This window comes from Belonocnema kinseyi, chromosome 2 (genome assembly GCF_010883055.1).
Source record: "Belonocnema kinseyi isolate 2016_QV_RU_SX_M_011 chromosome 2, B_treatae_v1, whole genome shotgun sequence".
In the NCBI taxonomy this organism is placed as follows: Eukaryota; Metazoa; Arthropoda; class Insecta; order Hymenoptera; family Cynipidae; genus Belonocnema; species Belonocnema kinseyi.
Window position 1 is genome coordinate 123,679,318 of NC_046658.1, and position 14,721 is coordinate 123,694,038.

The 14,721-nt window shown below is 22.5% G+C and overlaps 1 protein-coding gene across 2 annotated transcripts in view; it reads left to right on the top strand.

The window, feature by feature from the left end:
- The window catches only part of LOC117166983 (nibrin), a 28,907-nt gene that overhangs the window by 5,720 nt on the left and 8,466 nt on the right, over positions 1-14,721 (top strand). For both annotated transcript variants that reach the window (XM_033351492.1, XM_033351491.1), the window contains 3 exons: positions 1,805-1,976; positions 7,521-7,776; positions 7,888-8,043. In XM_033351492.1, coding sequence (XP_033207383.1) covers positions 1,805-1,976; positions 7,521-7,776; positions 7,888-8,043 — 584 coding nt within the window. The remainder of the gene's footprint in view (positions 1-1,804; positions 1,977-7,520; positions 7,777-7,887; positions 8,044-14,721) is intronic.

The following is a 14,721-nucleotide window of genomic DNA, read 5'->3' on the forward strand; positions in this document are numbered from 1 at the left end:
TACATATATTCAATTTAAGATATCAACTAATATATTTATTGTTGATAATTCATCTTTTTGATTAAGTTCGACGTTTTTCGATTCAAAATTAAAGTCCCTTTTGCTTAAAAATTCAACAATTTGGTTGAAAATCCATCTTTTTGGGTTTAAAACTCAACTGTTTTCAAAAATTGATCGTTTAGGTTTAAAAATTAAAATTTTTCTTTGATAATTTTCCCTTTTGTTGGAAAATGATTCTATTTTTGTTGAAAATTCAAATTCTTTTTTCAAAATTTGTTTTTTTGTTGTTGAAGATTTACCTTTTTATTTAAAAATCGAACTATTTTAATGAAAATGTAATTATTTTGTTGAAAATTCATCTTTTTGGGTTTAAAACTCAACTGTTTTAAAAAATTGATCTTTTTTGTGTAAAAATTTAGATTTTTCATTGATAATTTTCTCCTTTGTTAGAGAATTAATCTTTTTTTTTGTTGAAAATTCAAATTCTTTTTTGAAAATTTGTTGTTTTTTGTTGAAAATTAAATTTTTCAACTGAAAATGTATGTATTCCATTTTTTGTTAAAAACTAATCGTCTTCAGTTTAAGATTCATTTCATTAGTGAAAAATATCTATTTTATTCAACAACAAAAATTCTTTTGGATAAAAATATATAGTTTTTAGTTGAAAATTCAACTATTTGGAATTCAAACTTTTTTATTTTTAATATGAATATGTTCAGTTTGAAATACCAAATAATACCTTATCCGTTGATGATTCATCATTTTTGTTAAGTTCGACGGTTTTTGATTCAAAATTAAAATACTTTTCTTTGATGGAAATACCAACTATTATATTTTTCGTTTGAGAATTAATCTTTTTTCATTGAATCTTCTTTTATTTTCTTTTAATTTTTTTAAATTCATCATTTTAATTAAATATTCAACTATTTTATTGAAGATTCATCATTTTATTTGAAAATTCACCTATTTGTTCAAGATTCATCATTTTAGTTCAAAACCTAACTATTTTGTTGAAAATGTAATTATTTTGTGGAAAATTCGTTCTTTTTACTTCAAAATTTATATTTTCGGGTCAACATTTTTTAAAAAGAGAATTCACATTTTTTGCTTGAAAATCAGCAATTTGGTTAAAAATTAATTTTTTGGGGGTTTTAACTATTTTGTCAATAATTCGTCTTTTTTTATTTGAATTAAACTGTTTTTTATTTCAAATAAATATCTTTCTTGCTAAAATATGAACAATTACATTTTTCGTTGAGAACTATTTTTTGTTGTTATACTGGACTGTTTGTTATTTAAATTAAAAATAAAATAAATTTTTTTATTGTAGATAATTCAACAATTTTATTGCAAAATCGTCAAAGAAAAATGATAAAAGATTCGACTTTTTCGATTGAAAATTTTTTCTTTTTTTTTTTAAATACATCTCTTATAGTAGAAAGCTAATCTTATTTAACTGAAAATTCAACTGGTTTTTTGAAAATGCAATATATTTTGACTTGAAATCCCGATTTTCGTGAAAAATCAATCTATTTTCCCAGTTGACAGCATTTAGGGATGTGAAGTCTGTTAAAATATTATTTTTGTATGTTTTGTGTTTTATTTTAGACGTTTATTAAATTAAAGCAACTCTTATTTGTGACGTCACCTTTTTTATGATTATCTGTGCCGAAGAAGGACAAGAGTGGAAAAAGTTTTCAAAATACCGTAACGTAATTTCTGACCGGCTTCTTAATTTTAATCTGTTTTCATTCTTTTTATCAATTCCACACTTTTGGTAAATTATAAATAATAAAATTTCCAGGGTTAGGTACATTCCTATAGTCGTCCTGATTTCTTCTCTGAATGAAAGTGACATTCAACATTTGCAATCGATTGTCGAAAGTCTCGATGGTTGCATTGTTGAGAATTGGAAGGAACGAAGTGATAAAGTCGTCACTCATCTCACAACTCATCAAGCCAAATTGGGACAAAAGGTTAACAATTTATAAATATATCAAGCATTTCTAATCTAAATAATGTAGAAAAATGTATTAGTATATCAAGATGTTTTTTTTAATTCAGGGAATTTGTCGAGAGCGTGCTGAATTAATTTTTTTTTTACTTTTTCTATCACTTGAATGAAAAATCTTTCTTAATTGAAAATTCATCTTATGTTGAAAACTCGTATTTTTTGGCGGAGTTCAACATTCTTTCATAAAAACTAAAATTTCTTTTTGTTTGAATATCATCCACTACATTTTTCGTTCCGAATTCTACGTTTTTGGAATGGAAATTTTAATACTTGGTTTTTGGTTAAAAACTATATTTTGTATTGAAAATTCATCACTGTGGTTGAACATTTATTTTTTTGACAGAAAATGTAACTATTCAATTATTAATTTACAATGTATCTTTTTAAATTAATAATCCATGTATTTTCGTTAACAATTCTTTTGTTTTGGTAGGAACTAGTTTTCTTGGTTAAAAAATAAATCATTTTGGTTTAAAATTTAACTATTCCAGTTGAAGATTCGTCATTTTAGTTAAAAAATTTCTCTTTTTGATTGAACATTAATTTTCTAACTAAAAATTTGGCTATTCAATCTTTGGTTGAAAAATTATCTTTTGTAGTTGAAAATATATCTTTTTTGGCAGAAATTAATCTTCTTAGTTGAAAATTTGTCTTTTTGTTTACAAATTCAATTATTCTAGTTACGGACTCATCATATTATTTGAAAATTCATCTTTTGGTTTAAAATTCTAATTGTCCAGTTGAAGGTTTATTATTGATAGTTGATAATTCGTCACTGGTTGGACATTAATTTTTTGACCTGAAAATTATACTATTCAGTTCTTGGCATACATTTTATATTTTTTAATTGAAAATTTATGTATTTCGTTGAAAATTCGTCTTTTTGATCAAAATTATTTTTCTTGGTTAAAAATTCATCTTAGGTTTCAAAAGAAATTACTCCAGTTGAAGATTCATCATTTTATTTGTAAACTTAATTTTTTAAATTGAAAATATAACTTTTCTATTTTTGGTTGAAAATTCATATTTTTTAGTTGAAAATTCAACTGCTTGTTTGAAAATTTCTGCTCTTTCGTTGAAAATTCCTTATTTTGTTGAAAAATCTCCTTTTTTGGTATAAATTAATCTTCTTTGTTGAAAATTAATCTTTTTGGCTTAAAATTCAATTATTCCAGTTAAAGAGTCATCATTTTAGTTTAAAAATCATCACTTGGATTAAACATGATTTTTTTCAACCAAAACTTGAATTATTCAATTTTTGTTGAAAAGTGATCGTTTTTGGTTGAAAATTCATCTTCTTTGGTGGAAATTAATCTTCTTGGTTGAAAAGTCAGTTTGTTGGTTTCGAATTTAATTATTCTAGTTAAAAATTTATAAGTTTAGTTGAAATTTTATCTTCTTAGTTTAAAATTCTAATATTCCAGTTAAAGATTCATCATTTTAGTTGAAAATTTAACTCATTTTTAAAAAATGTGTTATTTTTTGTTTAAAATTATATTTTTTACAGGAAAATTTAAAGATTTCAATTAAATATTCTATTATTTCAGTTGAAAATTCATCTCTTTGGTTGAACATTAACTTTTGAACTGAAAATTGAACTGCTCAGTTTTTGGTTGATAATTTATCTTTTTTTATTGAAAATTTAAGTCGTTTTTTTAAAATTCATCTTTTTGGTTTAAAATTGAATTATTTCAGTTGAGGATTCATTATTTTAGTTGAAAAATCATCAGTTTGCTTGAAAATTAATTTTTTTAACTGACAGTTGAACTATTCCATTTTTAGTTAAAAATTTATTTTGTTTGTTTGTTTAAATTTCAAATATCCCAGTTAAATATTCATCATTTTATTTGAAAATTCATCAGTTTGGTTGAAAATTAAAATAATTTTTTAAAAATGTGTTGTTTTTTCGTTGAAAATTAATTTTTTAACTGAAAATGTAACGATTTGAATTGATTATTCTATCATTTTAGTTGGAAATTCATCTCTTTGATTAAACATTAATTTTTGAAGTGACAATTTAACTACTCAATTTTTAGTTGACAATTTATCTTTTTTTTTTTTTGAAAATTTATATATTTTGTTGGAAGTTCACCTTTTTGTTTTAAAATTCAACTATTTCAGTTGAAGACTCATAATTTTAGTTGAAAATTGTTTAGTTTGGTTGAAAATTAAAATAATTTGTTAAAAATGTGTTGTTTTTTGTTGAAAATTAATTTTTTAACTGAAAATGTAACGATTTGAATTGATTATTCTATCATTTTAGTTGGAAATTCATCTCTTTGCTTAAACATTAATTTTTGAACTGACAATTTAACTACTCAATTTTTAGTTGACAATTTATCTTTTTTTTTTTTTTTGAAAATTTATATATTTTGTTGGAAGTTCACCTTTTTGTTTTAAAATTCAACTATTTAAGTTGAAGACTCATAATTTTAGTTGAAAATTGATCAGTTTGGTTGAAAATTAAAATAATTTGTTAAAAATGTGTTGTTTTTTGTTGAAAATTAATTTTTTAACTGAAAATTTATCGATTTCAATTGAATATTCTATGATTTTAGTTAAAAATAATCTCTTTGGTTGAACATTAATTTTTAAAATGTTAATTTAACTACTCAACTTTTGGTTGATAATTTATCTTATCAAATTAAAAATGCATGTATTTTTTCTAAAATTGGTGTTTTTGGTAAAAATTAATCTTTTGACCTAAATTTTACTATTGCAGTCGAAGATACATTATTTTAGTTGAAAAATCGTCAGTTTGCTTGATTTTTTTTTTTAATCGAATATTTATTTATTCCATTTATGGATAAAAATTCATCTTTTTTGGTTCAAAATTCAACTAATTTGGCTAAAAATTCATCTTTGTTGTAGAAAATGCAATATTTTTACTTCAAAGGTTAGGAATTTGAAGCGGCTTAAATTTAATTTAATTTTTGCATTAATTTTACCTAAATATGCACTGGAGTTTATGTAATATCTTGTAATATGATTTGTCAAAATTTGATAAATTAAACATAATAATTGAGACCTCAGAAACTGGAAAAAAATGATTGATAAGAACTCGCAGAAATTTCTATGTAAAATTCAAGTTTTCATTATTTAAATAATTTTGTTTGATTTAGAAAATCGATTTGTTCTTTATTTAAAGTCGCGGAGCATTTTTTAGGAATTATAATTCGGATTTAGAAGAAAGGAGTTTAAAAAATTCCTGTCAAAGTTAGAATTCATCACAATTTAAAAGTTTCATCTTCCAAATTAAAAAAAAAAGAAAGTACTTAATTTTTTTAACTAAAAATTTAACTATTTCAGTAGAAAATTTAACTAACTTGCTGAGAATAATTTTTTTTTTAAAGAACTATATTTGCAACGAAAAATTTAACTATTTTATTTTCGGTTGAAAATTGATATTTTTTGGGTGAAAATGAAAGTATTTAGCTGTAAATTAATATTTCTTATTCAAAAATTAATCTTTTTGTTTGAAAATTTATGTACTTTGTGGAAAATTCGTGTTTATTTGTAAAAAAATGTTTTTTATGATTAAAAAGTCATCTTTTTCTTATGTATAAAATATACCTACTCCAGTTGAAAATTCATTAGTTTGGTTGAGAATTAATTTCTACAACTAAAAATTTAACTTTCACAGTTTCGATTGAAAATTGATCTTTTCTAGTTCAAAATTCAATAAGTTGGCTGATAATTTTTCTTTTTTAATGATAAATTGAACACTTTTTCTTTTTAAACTGTTTTTTTTTTACTTAAAAATTCGAATATTTAGCAGGAATTTAACTTATTGTTTCCAATTCTTATTTTTGTGTTGGTATGTGAACTGGAATCTTCTTTGAATAAAAATTTACCTATTTAAATTTTTTTTAATTCATCTGTTTTAGACAATATTTCATCTTTTTTAAATAAAAATGCAACTGTTCGGTTGAAAATTCAACTCTTTTTTTTAATGGTTGTCTTTTTGATTTTAAAATTAACCTGCTTTAGCAGAAATTACATCTTTCTGGGATGAAAAAGCAACTGTTTGGTTGAAAGTTAAACTATTTAGTTAAAAAATCATACTTTTTGGTTGAAAATTCGACTGTTTTGTTTAAAATTGAACTATTTCGTAAAAAACTTATATTTTACTGTTGAAAAATAAACTAAAATCTTTTCGAACTGAAAGTTCAACTTTAAACAAAATGTTTGTCGTTTTTTTTAATTCATATGTTTTAGTGCAAATTTCATCTTTCTTGGATAAAAATGCAACTATTTTGTTAAAAATCCATTATTTTTGATTGAAAAATTTTGTCTTTTTGAATTGAAAATTCAATTATTTTCGTAGAAACTTTTTTTTGTTAAAAAAATCATAATTTGATCTTAAAAAGTCAACTGGAATCATTTTTGGATGAAAATTCAATTAATAAAATTTTTTTTTTATAAAAATTTATCTGTTTGAAGAGAAGCTTCATCTCTTTGGGATAAAAATGTTTTTTTTATAGAGAACTCCACAATTTTGTTAAAAAGTCACCCTTTTCGGTTAAAAATTCGTCTTTTTGGATTGAAAATTTAATTTATTTCGTAGAAACTTATTTTTTGATTATAAATTCATATTTTGATCCTGAAAGGTCAACTGAAATATTTTTTTATCAGAAAATTGACCTATTTTTTTTTTATTTATCTTTTTGTTTTGGAAATTTATCTGTTTAACTATTTAGTTGAAAATTAATCTTTCTAAATGAAAATTCAACTACTTAGATAAAAATTAAACTACATTGTTAAGATTTTTTTTTTATTCAGGGCCAATGTCTTTGGTTGAAAATGTAACGGTTTTGGGGGAAATCCCATTTGGAAATTCAACTAGTTGTTTGAAAATTTATGAACTTTCTGAAAAATTCACCTTCTTCTGTAAAAAATCAATTTTTATGGTTAAAAATTCATCAGCGTAATTAAAAATTAATTCCTTCAAACGAAAATTTATCTGTCTATTTTGGTTTTAAATAAATCTTTTCTAGTTCAAAGTTCAATAATTTGGATGAAAATTTGTCTTTTTAAATTGAAAATTCAACTATTTCCTTTAAAATCCACATATTTTTTTTATAAAAAATCGTTTTTGATTTGTAGAAAATTATCTTTTTCTTTGCAAGTTAATCTTCTTGTTTAAAAATTCTTCTTTTCCGTTAAAAATTCAAGTATTCCAGTTAAATATTCATCATTTTAATTTAAAATTCATCTTTTTGGTTTAAAATTTAACTTTTCCAGTTGAAGATCGATTAATTTTATTTGAAAATTCATTTATTCTTTAACTTTTTGCTCCGTTGTGTTAAAAAATGTTTAGAATCAATGTCAAGAATTAAAATAAATGTTTGGTTTTTGCCGTAAATATGAATATGTTACTTTTATTTGAACTGAAAAATTAAAAATCTTGACCGGGAAAAATCTGGAAATGACCGCTAATTTGAAATCGTCCGCCAAATCGCCACCCTGATTCTACATTTGAATCATATATATTCTTAATTTTTAGGTCGCTCTGGCTTTGGTAAAATGCATCCCAATAGTGGGCATTGAATATTGGGAAGCAGTTCAGACTGCGGTCGAAAACCGTCGAGATTGGCCAAAAGCTACTGAATACGTACTTCCAATTAAAGAAAACATAGTAGATAAAGGAAAAGTATCTTTAAAGCCAAGCCTTGATCGAAAAACGTTGTTCAACAATTTGACATTCTTGTTTTTCTCGATATCGCAAAAAAAGATTTACAAGGATATTGTGATCGGGGCAGGTATGCATTCTTAAAAAATGATTAATAAATTGAAAAATCCCAAAATTAACTTAATGAAACTCTGAATTGAAATTATGTGAATAATAGATCATAAATTTACCAATTTTTCAGGAGGAAAAGTTTTAATGTTCAACCCTTCACTTCACACCGATTTAACAATATTTTGCTCTAATGAGTTCGTTGCTGTTTATTATATGATCGGATCTAACCAGACTGAGGAAAGCATTCTTGATTCACAAAGATTGAAAACTGGATACGAAGAAATTGGTAATCTATTTGTTTATGGCTGTTCAGGGAATTCTAGAAATTTTCAAGAGCTGTTAATTTTAATTATTTCAGGGAATTTTAAAAGATTTCAAGCATTTTTCTTTATTAATTTTATTAATTTGAAGTGATTTGAAAGCTTTTGAAACACATATTATAGGACAAAGAATTATCTAGAATTTCTGAAGATATGGAACGATTTTACAAAACGTATGAGGTTTTTAAATATTTTCAAAGATTTCACGTTATTTTATAAGATTTCTGAGGATTTAGTAATCTGTTTTCCATGATTTCAGGAAATATTATAATAGATTGTCAAAGAATTATTATAATATTTTAGTGCATTTTAAAGAATTTATTCATGAGAAGTGAGGTCTTTTGTAGGGTTTTAAAGATTGGAAGAGATTTGGAATTCTCTTTAATTTTATGAATTCACTGAAAGTTTTTTAATTAACTTTAATTTCTATAAATTTACTCTTTTCTTTTTATTATGTTTATTATGTATTTAAATTTCAAAATATTGTACAATTAGGTTCATTTAATGTACACATTAATATAAGAAAGACGTTTAATCACAAAATCACATTGAAAAGTTAAGAAAAACCATTATTGTAAATAGTGTTTGTAACAAAATATTTTAATTTTACGTATTTTCAGTTTTGTATTTCCCTTAATTTTTCAATTATTACAAATCTTGATAAAAATAATATATCTTTGATAATAATCGGTAAAATATAATAATACAAATGTTTTTTTATAGGAATTTTAGTCGAATTTATTTCTTCTTTTGAAACTTCTAAAAAATTTTGTATATCATTTCAGTTTTAATAAATACTACAAAATTAAAATGATGCGTTAAATTCTTCCGGATTATTTTCTAACAATTTTGGAAATATTTTTAAATCTTTTTAAATATACGCTTAAAATTAATTGACAAAAAATAAAGAATGCTTTTTAATTTTCCAATTTTAAAATAAATATAGGTAAACTACAAAATAAACAATTCTAACTTTCATAAATTGTATCGGCCGAAGGCTAAAAAAAATCCGCGCTATAATTTTTAATGCTTTAATTCGAAGAATGAATCAACTAATTACATTTTTTTAAATTATATAATTTCTAACAATTTTCTTTATAGATTGCAATTTTTTTAATTAACACTTTTTAAACTAGAAGTTAAATTCTTTTTATTTTAAATTGTCAAAAATTAATAATTGTTCAATTGTTATTTATACATCAGAATTTGTTTTAAAATCTTGATAAATATATTTTTTTTAATTTTGAAATAAAAATCGTTAATATTTTTTACAGGAATCTTAAGTATATTTTTTTATTATCTGAAGATCTTAAAAAATCATTTTAAACCGTAAAAATCTTATTTCAAGATTTTCCAAAATATATATGTTGTTGAAAAATTTTTGGAATTATTCCAAATTTTGAATTGTTTTTAATCTCCTTAAAACTTCTAAATATCTTTTAACCTAATCGAATTTTTTCTAAAATAATAATTGTTTTTTTTATACATCTAAATTTGTTTTTATTTTAAACTCTTTTCAAGTATTTTGTAAAAAATATGTTTTAAAATAAAAATATAATTTAAAATTTCCCCAGAAATCTTAAGGAAATTGTTTCATTATCTTCAAACTTTAAAAATCTTCAAATCTTAATAAATCCTGCAAAATAAAAAGTATTCCCTTAAAATTTTCTAATTTTTGTTTCAAATTTTAGAAATCTTCTTAAATATTATCTGAAAATTAATTTTCTAAGTTAAAAAAACATTTTTAATTTCCATAGGAATCTTAATGAAGTTTTCGAATATAATTTTATTTTTAACTAATTCGAATTTTTTCAACGTTTGAATTATTTTTGAAATTCTTTTAAAACTTCTGAATATCGTTTAAAATATTCGACTTTTTCCTACCACTTTTAATAAAACCTGCAAAAAATTGTTAAATCCCCGAAAATCTTCCAAATTTTTTGTTATTTACAATTTTGGAAATCTTTTCAAAAATTATTTTAGGACTAATGACGAGGTCTATACAAAATATTCTAATTTTTTACTCGGAAATAAGAATTTTCAATAAAAATGTACATTTTCAGTTTGAATATAAATTTTTATGTGAAGTTTCCACCAAAAAGAATAATCTTCTACCAAGTGCAAACACAAATTATATTTTAATTTTTAAGTTTAAAAATAAATTTTTCAAAAAAACGACTTTTCAAGTAAAAATATTTAAATTTGCAACCAAATAAATTTTTAACTAAACCATTGCATTTTTATATAAGAATATGAAGTTATAATCAAAACACAACGAATTTTCTACAAAATAGTTACTTTTTTCTCGGAACAAATTAATTTTTAACTAAGAAAATTAATTTTCAACCAAGATTATTTTTCTACCAAAAAAGACGAATAAATTTTTAGTTGAAATAAATTAATTTTAAAATAAAAAAAAGAATGAGTTTTTAACAAAGTAGTAGACTTTTCCACCAAAAAAGATTAATTTGAATCAAACAGAGGCCGTCATAACCAATAAATATCAACTTTCTACTAAAAGAAATGAGTTTTCAAATTAAAAAGAAGAATATTACACAAATAAAGTTGAATATTTAACCCAGAAAAATGCAGAAAATTTAGTTTGACTTTTTAACATCAAAGTATAAGTTTAAAAAAGAAGTAAATCTATAAATGTACTTTAATTTACAACCAAAAGAGACCAAAAATTTTAATTTTTATCAAATATTTTTTGTAATATTTTAATTTGAGTGTAATAAACTCCATGGGCTAAAGTGGAACCGAAGCAGGTTAAAAATGCGAGTTGGGCATCGCCGATATTTTTCAAATTCTTTGGCATTTTCAAGGTCTGTAAAAATTTGCAGAGGAGTTTAAAGGATTTAGAATAAATAAGATTATTTCAAAAGATTACAAATAAATTTGTTATTGATTTTAGTAATTTAATGGGATTTAAAAGGATTTTAAATATTTGAGGATATTGTAAAAGATTCTCAGGTGTTTTCAAGTGCTTTAAAAAATTCGAAATATTTTAGGAAATTTAAAAATATTACCAGATTTTTTTGAATTATTTCAATAGTTTTGAAGGCTTTCAAATACTGAAATATTTTAGGATATTTCAAAAGATTCGAAGGAATTTTCAAGAGATATAAACAATTTCAAGGGATTTCAAGGGGTTTTAATAATTTAAAGGGATTAATATTTTAGAGGATTTCAAAGAATGTTTCAGCAGCCCTGAATTCTTATTAATTTATCCTAAATCCGTTTAAATTCTTTTGACTTGTTTTAAACTTTACTCAATTCTACCCAATTTAAATATTTTTTCCATGTTTTTAAATTTTTTTCAATTTACTTGATTGATTTTTAAATTTAGGTTGACTTTCTATGAATTTCATCTAATTCTTCTTATTTCTTTTAAATTTCTCTTAAGTTCACTCAAAATTTATTGTAATAAATTTGAAAAGATTTGAAATTTTTCTTGGAATTCACCCTGAACGCTTTTAAATTCTTTGGAATCTCTTGAATGTTTGTAATTCACTTGAATCCTTCTAAATTCGCTTAATTCTACTTAATTCAGTGATTTTTTTAATTTTTAAAAGTTTTTATATAATTGATACTAAAGTCTATTAACCTCGCTTTGAATTCTTAGGCATTTTATCAAATTCTTTGAATTCTCTTGAATTTTTTTAAGCTTATATCAAAGTTACTGAATTCAATTAAGTTGTTTCAAATTGTTTTAAATTACTTTCATTTTTTTGATTCACCTTGATTTTTTTATGCATTTCATTGAATTCTTTTCTTTTACCTTAAATTCCTCTAAATTCAAGCCAGTTTTACGGAAATCATTAAAAATTTTTTAGTTTTTAACATTTTTCTCAATTTATTTGGATTCTTTTGAATGTAACTTGAATTGCTCTGAAATCTTTTGAATTTATCCTCAATTTTTTACCACTTGAGCGCGAAAAAAGTGCCCTATGACTGCGACAAAAAGTACCCTTTGGTCCCTATATTTTATCCCATAGGGACTGCGAGGCACCAGGTTAGGGAATTCTGGAAAGTTAGGAAAAATGAGAAAATTTAAAACTGGTCTGGAAATTTCAGGAGAAACCTGAAAGAAATAGAGAATTTTCGGCAAACTGAAGTTGAAGTTAATTTTATTTTTTTGAAAATTTAACAATTTTTTTAAAAAGTCATTCTTTTTGGTTGTAAATGTCTGGAATTTTCAGAAGAAACCTGAAAGAGATAGGGAGTTTTCGGCAAACTGAAGTTGAAGTTAATTTTATTTTGTTGAAAATTAAAAATTTTTTTTAAAAAGTCATTCTTTTTGATTGTAAATGGAATTATTTTCTTTCAAATCGAACTGTTTTGGCAAAAACTTCAACTATTTAGTTAAAAAATGCATATTTTCGGTTTAAAAATTTAACTGTTTTGTAGAAAAATCGTCGTTTTGGTTCAAAATTCAACATTTTGGATACAATTTTTTTCTTTATTGACTGAGAATCTTTCTTGGTTGAAAATTCGGCTTTTGTTGAATATTGTTATTTTTGGTTTAATATTTTTGTATGAAAAATGGAACTCTTTAGTTGAAAATTAATCTGTTTTGGTTGAGGATTTAACCGTTTGGTTGAATATTCGTCTTTATTAATTGAATTCAACAATTTTTCATTTATTTTTTTTATGTATTTTTTTTGAAATATTGACAATTACATCTTTTGTTGAGATTTTTTTTTAATTCAGCTACTTAGTTGAAAATAAAACTAATTTGTAAATTTGTTTGTTTGTTAATAATTTATTATTTTAGTTGAAAACCATTTTCGTTGCTCAAAAATTTATCTATTTTGTTGAACATTTTTTTTACATTTTCCATTTTGGTTGAAAATTAATTTTTAATTAAAAAATTCAACTATTCAGTTAAAAATGATGTTTTTGAATGAAAAGACCTCACTTTAGTTAAAAAATTAATTTCCTTGTTTAAATGTTGAACTACTTCGTCGATAATTTATGTATTTCACGACAAATTAATCTTTTTGGTAGAAAATTAATTTTCTTGGTTGAAAGTTCTTTTTTTATTGAGAATTGATCTTTTTTCTTGAGAATTCATTTCTTTTGTGGAAAATTGAACTATTTTGTTGAAAGTTCGTTTTTTTTCTTGAAAATTATTTTAAACCGAAAGTTTTAATATTTGGTTGAAAATTCATGTATTTTACTAAAAATTCGTCATTTTTTGTAAAATATTAATGATCTTGGTTGCTAATTCATCTTTTTGGTTAAAAATTTATTTTTATACTTAAAACATTAATTATATTGTTGAAAATTTTCTTTTTTTTCTGCTTGTTTACAAATTAATTTTTTAACTGTAAAATATAACTATTTTCTTCTCGGTTGACAATTTATCTGTTCTAGTTTAAAATTCATATATCTTTCTAAAAATTATACCTTTTTTGTTGAACATTTATCTGTTTTGTTGGAAATTAATTTTTAAATTCAAAATTCAATTATTATTCTTGTTGGTTGAACCTTTATAGAAAACTGAACTATTTTTTTCTAACAGTTAATTATTTTAATTTAAATTAATTTTTTATCCTCAAATTATTTATTTAATGTTAAAAATTCAACTTTTTTGTGGAAATTTACTTTTTTGTTAAAAATTAATGAATTAAAAAAAATCCGTCTGTTATGGCTTTAAAATTCAAATTTTTTTATTGGAAATTCGTCTTTTCCCATTTTTTAGAAAAGTAATTTTACTTGTTGAAACTTCGTTTTTTTGTGTAAAAAATAATTTTCTCATTGAAAATGTAACTATTCCATTTTTGATAAAAAAAATTATCTTTTGTGGTTATAAATCAATTTTTTATGTATCTTTTTGAGTTTAAACTACAACTATTTTGTTAAAAATTGGTATTTTTATTTAAAGAATTAATTTCTGATCGCAAAAATTGCAATTTGATAATTAATCTGTTTTGTTTGGGGATTCAAATATTTGGTTGAAATTCATATTTATTAATTAAATTGAACTGCTTTTAGTATAAAATAAATTTTTTTATAGAAGTATTGACCATATTTTTGTTTAAAAATTAGTTTTTAATTAGAAAATTCAACTATTAGGTTAAAAATGTATGATTTTGATTGAAGAGTTGAAAAATACTTTCTTTGTTTAAGAGTGTATTTTGTCGATAATTTATGTAATTATTAAAATTAATCTTTTTTTGGTAGGGAAATTAATCTTATTTACTTGAAGTTTATACTTTTTATTTAAAATTGATCTCTTTTATTGAAAGTTTCTTTTCTTTGATGGAAAATAGAACTAGTTTGTTGAAAGTTCGTTTTTTTTCTTGAAATTAAATTTTTTAAACTAAAACCTTTAATATTTGCTTAAAGACTCATGTATTTTGTTAAAAATTCGTCACTGCTGGTAGAATATTAATTTTCTTGGTAGGTAATTCATATTTTAGTTAAAAATACATTTTTAGGGTCGAAAGTTGAACTACTTTGTTAGAAATTCGTTTTTTTGTTGTTAAAATTTAATTATTTTAACTGAAAAATCATCTATACCCGCCATAGTTTAAAATTGATTCTTTTTGGTTTAAAATTAATGTATTTTGTTGAAAATTAGACTTTTTTAGTAGACAAGCTGTCCATTGGATAATTTGAAAGTTCAACTATTTGGT